At 42.2% G+C, this 13,667-nt stretch overlaps 1 protein-coding gene across 10 annotated transcripts in view; it reads right to left on the bottom strand.

Annotated features, from left to right (window-relative positions):
* Window positions 1-12,917, bottom strand: part of rab11fip4b (RAB11 family interacting protein 4 (class II) b) — a 30,923-nt gene extending 18,006 nt beyond the window's left edge. Inside the window, exons 1-2 of one of the 10 annotated variants that reach the window (XM_053232200.1) lie at window positions 12,597-12,917; window positions 106-272 (exon numbers count right to left, since the gene is read on the bottom strand). In XM_053232200.1, the coding sequence (XP_053088175.1) occupies window positions 106-272; window positions 12,597-12,656 (227 nt within the window). In that variant the 5' untranslated portion in view covers window positions 12,657-12,917. Of the gene's footprint in view, window positions 1-105; window positions 273-3,795; window positions 4,544-5,530; window positions 5,561-5,904; window positions 6,480-12,428; window positions 12,508-12,596 lie in introns of those variants that run through there. The other 9 variants (XM_053232203.1, XM_053232202.1, XM_053232206.1 and 6 more) reach the window with 9 other exon arrangements.
* Between the last annotated feature and the right edge of the window lie 750 nt (window positions 12,918-13,667).

Below are 13,667 nucleotides of genomic sequence, written 5' to 3'. Positions count from 1 at the left end.
TAGTTACTATCATTAGTCTGGAATGAAATGCACTGTGTACACTGTCATTATGCTCAGGTGTGTTTGCGTGTGTGTGTTTGTTTCTTGACACTCATGAGGACTAACTTTTGCTGAGGTAAAAACATTCGGACTCCTTCCTCTTTGTCTCCTCCTCTTCCTCCGTCAGAGAGCTCAGATCCTGCAGCGCTCCCGATGGCGCTGTCTCGGTCCGACTCCCGAGCTTCTTCATCCTCATACAGCTCCCGCACCGACACGGACATGACCTCCCTCAGCTACAGAGAGATGGACACGTGAGAAACACGTGAATGAGTCGACGTTTTGCGTTTGTTGAACTCCTGTTAGAGATATAATCTAATAACTGATAGAACAAGGACATAATGTTTACTGGTGAATACACACAAGAAAGGAACACTGAGACTAAAGCAAGTGTTCATGCACTACCTTGGACCCACCCTAGGGACTCAACATGGCGAGCTAGAGCAACATGGGAATCTAAAGAAATATGGGGACCTACAGCAACAAACGGACTTACAGCAACACAGGGACCTACAGCAACACAGGGACCTACAGCAACACAGGGACCTACAGCAACACAGGGACCTACAGCAACAACACGGGGGACAACAACAACACGGGGACCAACAATAACAACACGGGGACCAACAACAACACAGGGACCTAAAGTAACAAAGGGGACCTACAACAACACGGGGACCCTACAGCAACACGGGGACCAACAGCAACAACACGGGGACCAACAGCAACACGGGGACCAACAGCAACACGGGGACCTACAGCAACAACACGGGGACCTACAGCAACAACACGGGGACCTACAGCAACAACACGGGGACCTACAGCAACAACACGGGGACCCTACAGCAACACGGGGACCCTACAGCAACACGGGGACCTACAGCAACACGGGGACCCTACAGCAACACGGGGACCCTACAGCAACACGGGGACCCTACAGCAACAACACGGGGACCTACAGCAACACGGGGACCCTACAGCAACACGGGGACCCTACAGCAACACGGGGACCCTACAGCAACACGGGGACCAAGGGACCAAGAAAGAGAGAGACCAGGCAGCATCAGGACGTAGAACACAGAGACCTAATGACCTCAGGACCAGAAAACACAGTTATGGGTCAACGTAAGGACCGAGGGAGCTGGAAAATAGAGGGACAGAGCAATATGGAGACCGAGAACAGCTCAGAGACCTAGAGACCAGGAAATACAGGGACTGGGCAACAAGCAGACCTACAGTAACATAGAAACCAAGGGACCAGGAAGTACAGAAAATGGCAACCTGGTGACATAGAGAGTGGGTAAAGACCTAGGGACTGAACAACATGGAGACTAGGCAATAGGGACCTGGGTGCCTAGTAGGGACACAAACATAGGGACCTAGAAGCTAGGCAACATAGAGAAACCAGGGACTGGACAACATAGAAGATCCAGGTACCAGTGACACAGAGACCAAAGAACAGTAGGGACTGTACAATACAGAAACTAGAACATGAACTAAAGGGGGATCTAGAGCAACAACCTGGGGAACACGGGAACCTCGGGGACAGGGGAACCTCGGGGACAGGGGAACCTCGGGGACAGGGGAACCTCGGGGACAGGGGAAGCAAGACAAAAATGTTCTTTGCTTTATTTGTGACACATGATTTTATTTAAACCATGTATGTATAGATGTATTGGCTTTACAGTATCACAATTATCACTGTGAAACCTCCCAGTGCTCTGTGAGAGTGTGTGTGTGTGTGTGTGTGTGTGTGAGAGAGTGTGTTCCCACTCAGGATCCAACATTTGTGTGGTTTGGCAAACCGGTTCCACAGCTAACAGACATAATGAGCAATACTGCACAGTGACACTGCTGTGTGTGCGTGTGTATGTGTGTGTGTGTGTGTGTGTGTGTGTGTGTGTGTGTGTGTGTGTGTGTGGTGCCTGACTGCCCACTCAGAGTTTCAGGCAAATGAAGGATGAGAGATTAGAAAGAGACAGAGGACAAGCTGTCATATTTAACACAAAGCCCTACTGGTCCACACACACACACACACACACACACACACCTGTGATTGGATTTTACAGAATACACTGTGTCAAGGAGTGGAAATAAAACACTCAACTGAACAAATTACATTCCTCCATCCTCACCCACATCTTTGTGTGTGTGTGTGTGTGTGTGAGATCATGGAGTCCTCCAACCAAACCCCAGTAGAATCTTTTAATCATTTTGCTGCCAGATTTAGCACCATGTTGTGTGAAATGTGCACTAAACATTCCCCACAATATTCAACATTTCAGTGGTTTTCAATTATTATCAACTAAATTGTTAGGTTGTTTTGTCAATTATTATTCCAGATGTATGCTAATCTTTATAATTTATTTATTCTTACAATTTCTTTGCATCTGTAAAGTGTTTATTTATTGATTCACATGCCTACATGCAATCTGCATTTAACTTGTTCTCAGTGTTAATCTCAGCTGAGGCCTGAGCAAACTCTGCCCTGCTTGTTACCCAGAGTCTCGATTACGCAAGACTTTCAGAGACGGCCTTCCTCTTTGTTGACATAATAAAGGATAAAAGCCAACTCCAATCCAACTCTTTTGTAAAAACACAACGACGGGGTCAGCGATGTGACAGGAGGATGTGCGTGTCTGGTTCACAAAAAGGCTAAAACAACACAGGAGGCAGAAGTAACACTAATATTCAAATATTACACTAACATTATAAACACTTAAAGAGTTAGTGAGGTAACATGTCCGAGAATGCTGTGTTTACGTCATTTATGAAAAGCCAGACAACATAAGAAACATCAACGAAATGTTCTTCATGAAGAAGTCTATGAGCTAGTGTGGAGCGAAAATAGTGCTATGTTTAAATGATTTCTATTTGGTCAGTTTGATGGTCATTCATGCTAAACGTCATGTGACCAGTGGAACTACAACAAAAAGGGTTCAGTAACAACTCAGAAATTGATAAATGTACAAATCAAACATCAAACTATTCCCAAAGAAAGATGTCGGAAAAATTAAAGTTACAGCTTTACTTCTGATTATTACAAAACACTGACACTGGAGACTCCTTCCATACACGTCCACGTTCCATACAAACACGTTTATGTGGCGTGTCTGACCTACGAGTCCCTGTGAACGAGCTGTTACTATAGAAACTATAAAATTAATATAAACCTGCACTACCATCAGAGCTGCTGTTATAGAAAATGAATCAACACCTGACGACCAATCACAATCCAGAGTTCAACAGCAGGGTGCCGAAAAGCCTTTAGATAAATATTAGGAGACATTCTTCGTCATATAGTGAACAGAATGTCACAAAGAGGAACCATTACAGATTAAATACACTCGTATTATAAACTATTACACCGGAAATATAATAAAAACATTTTTATGAATATAAGGGGACACAAGACGGTGCCCTGTGGCACACCTTATTATTTTTTCCTAAGCTTTTTCCCTGGATTATTGCAGATGGAACCTAATACAAGAAACCTCTCAGAACCGTAAAAACTATAAGAATTAAATTTAAAATTATTATCGGAAAACATTTAAACGAACAATATTTTTAAAAGAATTATTCATGTTTTTCCACAATCTCTGCTTATTTTGCTCAGTCACTAAACAACGGTTTACACTGGTTAAATGTTTGCTCGTTAGAAAACAAAGTCAGAACAGAAGCAGAACATCACAGGAGGAAGAGGAACTACAAAATCAGAAGCAGTTTGACCGAAGGAGAAACACCACCACCAATCCTGACCGTATTCAGGCTCACCATGCTGTTCACACCCTCAGTCTCCCAGCAGATTGTGTCTGATCCGTGCTGATTTGATAAGAACTTGCCCGATCCTGTAGCTAATAAAATCTCAGCGTTGTTGTCTGAGGTGTGTTTAAACACGTGTGAGGAGAATGAAGAGAAGCCTAGCATGCACCTGCCCTCGTACACACCCGCTCTGGGTTTGGCGTTAGCTCACATGGACGGTATATCAAAACACAACGAGTCAACCAGGTGACGCCAGCAACAGGTTGTACACAAGCGCAGGATTCATGACGCAGAGTTCGTGCAGGGACTTGAACAGACAATGAGGAAATCTCTCATGACACATCAGAACGCACCGAAACAAATCCAGGACAAATCACGTTCCTCTTAAATAAAAACAAAAACTGACAAATAAGAATTTTAGCACAATAATTCGACACTTCCTGAGGAGATTAGCAAAATCATTGCCTTGATTATATTGTAACTATCACTAATTCTAACATTAGTTTCGAAGGAAATTTCTGCTTATCCATGTTTCTTGGTGGTGTTTCTTGGAGAAGGCAACTCTATAATCCTGTTCTCCAGACCACAGGAACGTGAACGGATGAAAAACATGGAGGACAGATATAAACGTTTAAACTGTGAACTACATCAGCAGAATAAATTTGCTGGTTCCTGTGTGTCTTATTTTAGTTTTCAGTGTGCAATGAGATCGCTGTTGAACCTTCAAGAGCCTTTTTGTCACAGTTTGATTTTGGAATTAATGTTTAGACTTTGTGAGACTGGCACTCAGCTGTGTCACTCTGATAAGTCAAGGTCAGGTGAAAGTAAATACACTGTGTACACACCCACACATACACACACATACACACATACACACACACACACACACACACACACACACACACACACACACACACACACAGTTTGTACAGGGTATGAAAATGACATGCTGTGAACAGGAACGTTTAAAAACTGTATCCTACTCTAAATAAGTAGAACCTCATAACTGTCTCTCTGCCAGAAGTTTATAAATTGTCTTCTTTACTAAAGATGCTCCTCAAATCTTTCTTAAGGAGAAACTCCTCAAATCGTTCTTAAGGAGAAACTCCTCAAATCGTTCTTAAGGAGAAACTCCTCAAATCGTTCTTAAGGAGAAACTCCTCAAATCGTTCTTAAGGAGAAACTCCTCAAATATTTCTTAAGGAGAAACTCCTCAAATATTTCTTAAGGAGAAACTCCTCAAATCTTTCTTAAGGAGAAACTCCTCAAAACTGTCTTTGCTTTTTTTTAAGGAGACGTCTCAAAACTGTCTCACCACCAAACCTACTGAAAAGTATTTCAAAACTCTCCCCTTCTTGAATAAGGAGCTTCTCAAAACCATCTCCGTTCCTGAAGAAGCTCCTCCAAACTGTCTCCCTTCATAAAGGAGAACTCATCAAGACATGTCTCCATTCCTGAAGAACAAGCTCCTTAAAAATGTATCTGTATCTGAAGAAGCTTCTCAAAACTGTCTTCCTTCCCAAAGGAGAAGCTTCTCAAAACATGAAGAAGCAGCTCCTCAAAACTGTCCATCTTCCTGAAAAAGTTCCTCAAAACTATCTCCCTTTCTGAAAAAGCAGCTCCTCAAACTTAGAAGAAGAAGCTCCTGAAAAATGCTCTTTCTTCATTAAGGAGAAACTTCTCAAAACTCTCTCACTCCAGAAGAAGTAGCTCCTCAAAACTAACTCATCACCTGAAAGCAGATCATTATGAAACACTCCCATTCTGAAAGAGGAGCTTCTCAGAACCCTCTCCCTTCCTAAAGAAGCTCCTCAAAGCTCTCTTCCCTCCTGAAGTGGAAGTTAGTCTAAACTGTCTTCCTTTTTAAAGGAGAAGCTCCTGAAGGAGAAACTCTTTTTAAACGGTGGCACCACCTGAAGGAAACACCTGAAACTGTCTTCCACCTCAAAGAAGAAGCTTCTCAATCTGTCTTCCCTTTGAAATAAGATGTTCCTCAAAACTGTCTCTCTTCCCAATGGAGAAGCTATTCAAAACCGTCTCCCTTTCTGAAGAAGCTCCTGAGATTGTCTGTAGTTTTAAAAAAAGAAGCTCCTCAAAAGGTCTCACCACCTGAAGGAGGTCATCGAGACAGTCTCCTTCCTGAAGGACATGGAGATAATCACAGATAAAAGACAGAACTAGGATTGGAGAAAGCGAGATAAACAGATGATAAAAGATTGAAATGGAATGGCAGTAGAAATGATTAGATAAAGCTCCTCCTCCTCCACACCAAGGTGAGCATCACATGGTGTCATCACATGGTGTCATCACATGGTGTCAGCTGTGGGCGTGGCATCGTAACATCGGAACCGAAACCACCTCATGGAGACCAAACACCCTCTGGAGTTACATGTGACTAACATGGCCACCGCTTCCAGCTCGGTGTTTACCCGCGCTAATCCCACATACTTCAGCACTTACGTCATTCTTTTCTGTCTCTCTCACTCTCGTTTAGTCTGTCTATCTGCCTGTCTCTCTTTTTCTGTCTGTCTCTCTTTTTCTCTCTCACTCTCGTTTAGTCTGTCTATCTGCCTGTCTCTCTTTTTCTGTCTGTCTCTCTTTTTCTCTCTCACTCTCGTTTAGTCTGTCTATCTGCCTGTCTCTCTTTTTCTGTCTGTCTCTCTTTTTCTCTCTCACTCTTGTTTAGTCTGTCTATCTGCCTGTCTTTCTTTTTCTGTCTGTCTCTCTTTTTCTCTCTCACTCTCGTTTAGTCTGTCTATCTGCCTGTCTCTCTTTTTCTGTCTGTCTCTCTTTTTCTCTCTCACTCTCGTTTAGTCTGTCTATCTGCCTGTCTCTCTTTTTCTGTCTGTCTCTCTTTTTCTCTCTCACTCTCGTTTAGTCTGTCTATCTGCCTGTCTCTCTTTTTCTGCCTGTCTCTCTTTTTCTCTCTCACTCGTTTAGTCTGTCTATCTGCCTGTCTCTCTTTTTCTGTCTCTCTTTTTCTCTCTCACTCTTGTTTAGTCTGTCTATCTGCCTGTCTCTCTTTTTCTGTCTCTCTTTTTCTCTCTCACTCTTGTTTAGTCTGTCTATCTGCCTGTCTCTCTTTTTCTGTCTCTCTTTTTCTCTCTCACTCTTGTTTAGTCTGTCTATCTGCCTGTCTCTCTTTTTCTGTCTCTCTTTTTCTCTCTCACTCTTGTTTAGTCTGTCTATCTGCCTGTCTCTCTTTTTCTGTCTGTCTCTCTTTTTCTCTCTCACTCTTGTTTAGTCTATCTGACTGTCTTTCTTTTTCTATCTGTCTCTCTTTTTCTCTCTCTCTTGTTTAGTCTGTCTATCTGCCTGTCTCTCTTTTTCTGTCTCTCTTTTTCTCTCTCACTCTTGTTTAGTCTGTCTATCTGCCTCTTTTTCTGTCTATCTGCCTCTTTTTCTGTCTATCTGCCTCTTTTTCTTTTTGTCTGTCTCTCTCACTCTCTTTTTGTCTGTCTATCTGCCTGTCTTTCTTTTTTTCTGTCTGTGTCTCTCTTTTTTTGTCTCTCACTCTCTTTTTGCCTGTCTACCTACTTGTCTCTCTCTTTTTTTTCTGTCTTTCTGTGTCTCTTTTCTGTCTGTCTGCATCTCTCTTTTTTGTCTGGCTGCCTGTCTCACTCTCTCTTTTTGTCTACCTGTCTTTGTGTCTCTCTCTCTCTCTCTCTCTGCCTGTCTGTGTCTCACTCTGTCTCTCTGTCTCTCTTTTTGACTACTTGTTTGTCTCGTACTCTCTCTTTCCATCTGTGTATCTCTCAGTTTATGTCTCTCTTTCGTCTATCTATTTCTGTCTTCCTCTCTCTGTCTCTCCATTTGTGTCTCTTCCTTCCTTCCTATCTGTCTGTCTGTCTCTCCATCTGTGTCTCTCTCTGTCTCCATCTCTCTCTCTTTTCATGAAACACAACACTGAAGCTCGCAAATGCATGTGTGATAAGGAATAAGTGTGTGTGTGTGTGTGTGAGAGAGAGAGAGAGAGAGAGAGAGAGATGAGAAAGCATCCCCTCACTCACCCACTCTCTGTATTAACACCAGAAGAACAGAAGCGTTGTGATCACACACTTCCTGCATCACGTTTCTCGCTCTTTCTTTATTTCACTCCGAAATCTTCGGCGGTTTATTAGAACCCTGTCAAAGAGACGCTTTCATATTCCAGCAGATTTAAAGCCACACACTAACTTCACATGTGTGCATGTGACTGTGTGCGTGTGACTGTGTGTGTGTGTGTGTGTTTCTCAACGCAGGAAATCCCACAATCCTCTGCACCAAACACGGAGGATCCTTTATAGATGTACGTTAGCTCATCACACAGTTTCAGTTTCACCATTCTGTTTCCTCCTGCTGAGTCTTTCCCAACACACGATTCAGAACTGAATATGGAGTGATTCACTGCCCAGCACTGAAGAGACTCTTTCACACTCCCACACACACACACACACACACACACACACACACACACACACACACACACGCACGCTCACATACATACATACATACATACACGCACAAACACGCACATTGAGGTGATGTACAGGAAGCAGTGAGTCATTTTATAGCACCATGGTGCACAGTGCTACAGCAACCTCAGCAAACACACACACACACACACACACACACACACACACACACACACGCTCGGAAAAACACACACCTGATCCTGGCTCTGAGAGATGAGTCCACAAAGCTGCACTTTATTCACAGTGTGTACAGGGAGCAGGTAATGGCTGATTAGTGCGTAGTTACACTTACAGTCTCCGTGAAAGAGAATCTTTAAGAAGCCAAAAATATTTAGGAGCCAAATCATATTTTTAGAAGCCAAAATGTCCTTTGCAGGAATTTTCACTTTGCAGGAATGTGACATCACACTCTTCTTACTTTATGTGCTTCAGTGTTCTCTGCTCTCCCTCACGGCCTTTTCTCTTCCCTGCCTGTCTTCTGCACTCTCTCATACGCAATAACACCACTAGAAGAAATAACGTCTAGAAATATGAATACTGCAATATTGTGTAATATCTATAAACTCTACACAACTCTTCCTCATCGCTTCATTATTCTCTCTTCACCCCAATTTTCAGTCATGTTTTTTATTTTCCTCCACAGCTGTCCTTGTCTGGTCCGTGCTGCTTATTAACTGTGTACACGCAGTCGTCAGTGATGTGTGTAAGCTGCATTGAATTTTATCTTCAATTCTTTCACCAGCTTTTCTGTAACTGTATCACTGGCACGCTGAACTGCTTTCGGGTTTGGGGTGGCACCAGGGGCAGGCCTAGCGATCAGACAATCCCTCACATTCTTATGTTTTTTACTGTCACCATGCTTCACTAATGAATTCGAGTTTACCCATAATCCCCTGCCCTGTTTGAGCACAAAAGGCTCAGGGCATTTTCCCCTTGACTCCTGTAGCCATGCTGATTTAACCGCCTCTCAGGCAGGGGAGCCAGGACACAGGAGACTCAATTAGCTGCACTTACATTTAATTTTACAGCATTTGGCAGATGCCCTTATTCGTTTATCTCATTTATACAAATGAGCATTTGAGGATTAAGGGCCTTGCTCAAGGGCCCAGCAGGGGATTTTGGCAGTCTTGGGATTTAAACTCATGACCTTCTGATCAGTAGGACAAGTCAGCCTCTGTATCGTCAGCATCTGCTGCAGAGGAGGCGGGGTTTGGGACGGGCAGGGAGTGAGAAAAGTCTGATATTTTTATTTTTGGCCATTTAGTTTCCTTGATGTTCTTTGACTAACGTTAGCTAACGATGTCTCGCTAGCTAAGCTACAGCACACGCGTTAGTTAGCATGGCACTGAGTGAGTTTCTAATGCTGCCGAGTTTAAAAATAAAAAAGGAAACACTTAAGACCATTAATAAAGTGAATTCAGATTAACGTGACCCAGGTAAACATTCTGTTAATCTCTTCTGTTCTTTTGCAATTCACCCGCAGCTTCTCTGCATGTGCCTCTGTGTACACTTTAAACACTGACGACAGAGCAGGACAGAATTATAACTTATTTGTGTGGGACGATCACCACTGGTGACCAACAGGAAAAAACTAGCGCAAAATAAAAAGCTCTGACGCACTGACGACCATTTCAGGCTCCATCTAGAACCCTGAAGGGGTGTGGCTTTTGTGTGTCAGTCCCAGTGAAGGCAGTGAAGGGGCGTGGCCTCTGTGATGTCAGACTTAGTGAAGTGGGCGTGGATTTTGTGTGTCAGTCTCAAGAAAGAAGGCATGTGGCCTCTGTGAGTCTCAGTAAAGAGATAAATGGGGCCTCTGTGAGTCTCAGTAAAGGAGGTGTGGCCTCTGTGAGTCTCAGTAAAGGAGGTGTGGCCTCTGTGAGTCTCAGTAAGGAGGTGTGGCCTCTGTGAGTCTCAGTAAGGAGGTGTGGCCTCTGTGAGTCTCAGTAAAGGAGGTGTGGCCTCCGTGTGTCTCAGTGACTCCCAAAAGTAATGGCACTCTATGAAAGGAGGCGGAGTTAGTGCGTGTCTATGGTAGTCGATGCTCTGCACTGGCCGAGTTGCACTAATGGAAAGTTTAGTGCACTTAGGAGGCGCTCTTTCACCGTTTAAATTCCTTTTATTTGTTTTTTATTCTGCCTGTGTTGTGGGCGTGACAAAATGTAAATGTGCCATGAATGTACCTAGTAATTACTACTAAGAATACGAAGAAAATCAGCAAAACGTCTGTAAATGAAGCGTGAATGTTTAGTTCAGTGTAAACATTTACACCCAACATTACTAAAATAGAGATAAATGGGGACCGCTGTGATTTTAAGTGATGTACGGAAATTCAAAGTGGATAACTTACACGCATTTTGACGTGGACAGATTGTGTTTCCTGCCACACAGAGAAGTGGGTCAGGGTAAGCCGAAACCAAAGTGGACAAACTGGTATCTGGTGTGTGTGTGTGTTTGCTATTAGCATTTGTTCTATCACCTGCCCCTCAGTTGCTCTCTTATACACACACACACACACACACACACACACACACACTCTCTCTCTCTCGAACAGTGTGTGTTTCTCAGCTCACTCTCCTGCAGTGTGTCTCTGTTCCTTTAATAGCTCATTCGTATCCCACTGTTTCTGTGTGAGAACATTTGGGTTTGACACACATTTCTGTGGTCTCACACACACACACACACACACACACACACACACAATCGTAAGAAGTGCCTGTGCACTTATCCAGCTTGACTTTCCTGTATCATTTCGTCGGTCTGTCTCTCCTAAATAAACATTGAGACAGACAGACAGACAGAGACAAAGACAGATAGAGAGAAAACGATGGACAGACGGATAGAGATAGAGCGGATTCTGGATGTTCTCAATCTTCTAGATGCTGAGCGGACAGATAAAGAGCTCACAGTGAGGTCACGTTACACAGAACACACACACACACAAGTGGCTGTGTCCCAATTTACACTAGTGTACAGAAGGATAGATGAGCGCTACAGCTTCCTGACTTTAATACGAGGATTTGTGAGTGTTTAATGTGTTTCAATTCTTCTTTCTGTCCAACACACACACACACACACACACACACACACAGCGCAATTAGGAAAAACTCGAGTTCCCTTTTCAAACAGGTACAAAGTTAATGTGAAACCAGAGTCACCTTTCTAAAGGTTCTCTCTCTCTCTCTCTCTCTCTCTGTACTTTATTAAACCAGAGTCAAGTCTATAAATGAGCTGTCCCTAATGCTCATGCTAATCTCATTGTGTGTGTGTGTGTGTGTGTGTGTCACACTAAAATCCTGAGTGACAGTGTGGTGTGATGAAGCAGAGTAACGGTAACCACCCCAACATCGATTATTTTCCGATAACAGCACCACCCCAAGTGTTTTATTCCTCTTAAATTACAGCAACTTACCAATGATTATATAATTTCCTGTTTAATAAAGAATGACACGTCATACTTTTGTCCGTTTATATTTAAGGAAATGAGTTAGTTCCTGTTGTCACTTACGTTATAGCAGCTATAAACAGCCTTTCCCTCACCAGCCTCTCTTTATTCTCTCTCTCTTAAAGTTAATAAGACAAAAAAAACGCAGCTTGTTACATCGTGTTACCGAGAAACTGCAAAAAAAGCATAAACTCCTCTGTCCTGAAGATGTCAGAAAGCGTAAAGTTACACCTCTAACACTGGAGACTCCTTCCATAAATGTTAAATAAACATCTCTTTACAGAAAACTTAAAAAAGATCTGTTTATGTTATAAGTCCCTGTGAAGGAGCTGTTGCTATAGAAACGATACCGTAGTAGCGTAGCGCTACTGTCAGAGCTGCGCTTCAAGAAAATGAATCAACACCTTCTGACCAATCACGATCCAGAATTCAGGAGCGCTGCAGAACATGTGATCAAATTACGTGAGAATAAACTTTTCTGATCATCGCAGATATCGTTAATATCTTTACAGCAGTTACACACTGACTGGAAGCAGCTGATGGTAAAGATGCTCAAATATTGCGCAGATTATTTACTTTCCCTTCATCTCAGTGTTAATATTTTTTCATAGACGATAAATAAAAGTAGATTAATTAATAAATGCAACACTAATGTTTTTTTAATTCATAAATATCGTGATAAATATCGTGAATCACAGAATATCATGATACGATGTTTCTGTCATATTGCTCACCTCTAGACTGAGCTCCAGCACAGGGATAAAGAATTAGATCGGATTAGATGACAGAGGAAACAATGTGACGCAAGAGACGCTGGGAAATAATCATTAAACAATTAATAAGGAAATAATGACTAATTAATCATTAATCATTAATTAGTGAAATAAAATGGAGTTTCTTACCGTGTGTGTCACTGCGTCCACATGGTCAGTGTGTGTCCACTCTTCACACTCCAGGGCCATTCAGGCACCTCACACTCACACACTCACACTCACACACACACACACACACACACACACACACACACACACACACAGAGAGAGAGAGTCGGGTCCCAACAGGTGAGGTTTATTCCGAACAAAAAATAAATCTCCTTCCGCTCCTTCTTCTGATGAGCTGCTCTGTGTTATCCACACACACACACACACACACACTCCACACACACACACACTCTACACACACACGCGTTCACAAACTCCGAGAGAACAACACAACTCGCAGCTGCCAAGAGTTACTGAGTTACCGAGCTAAACCCCGCCCACTCCCCTTCTCTATAAGGCTGTTGCCAGGCAACCAGGCCTCGAAAGGGAGGCATGCGGGGGCGGGGCTGTTCGCCTCAGACGTCACCTGATTTGCATATTAATGAGATCCTGCAGAAGCAGGGAAATGAGAGAGAGAGAGAAACTCATTTCACACACACACACACACACACTTTCACTTTAACTATTAAACACAGCTAATCAGCTAATTTTTCATTTTTCAGATTAACAGACTTTAAAATATTTCATTCTTACACTATTCACCTACTCAAAAATCTGAGATCACAACTTTTTTCTTTTGTAATGTGCCATATTTCTTAGAAAAATAAAACAAGAAAAATGAGTAAAAAAAAAAATCAGGAAAAAAGTCATGTGAAAAATATTATATTATATTATTAGCTGATATTTTTAAAAATAAATAATAAGAATAATAAAATTCAGAAAACATAAATATGTCAGATCTCAGTTTTGTCCATTAGCTCTTATTAGATTTGTGTATTATATTATTGGCTAATGTTTTTAAAACAAATTCTAAAAATAATTTTAATAACCAGAGACATTAATCTTCACTCTTACACTCTGATTTATTTATTTATTTGTTTGTTTTTTTGTTTGTTTGTTTGTTTTAACTTGTTTTTATTTATTTATTTTAAAACTTTATGAAACTGGGATATAAAGAGAGACAGAAACTGAATCAAAACAAACAAATACAGA

The sequence above is a fragment of the Pangasianodon hypophthalmus genome, chromosome 2 (assembly GCF_027358585.1).
Source record: "Pangasianodon hypophthalmus isolate fPanHyp1 chromosome 2, fPanHyp1.pri, whole genome shotgun sequence".
Lineage (NCBI taxonomy): Eukaryota > Metazoa > Chordata > Actinopteri > Siluriformes > Pangasiidae > Pangasianodon > Pangasianodon hypophthalmus.
Note: the sequence above shows the minus strand (reverse complement) of the source record. Positions and strands in the feature narration are given on the sequence as shown.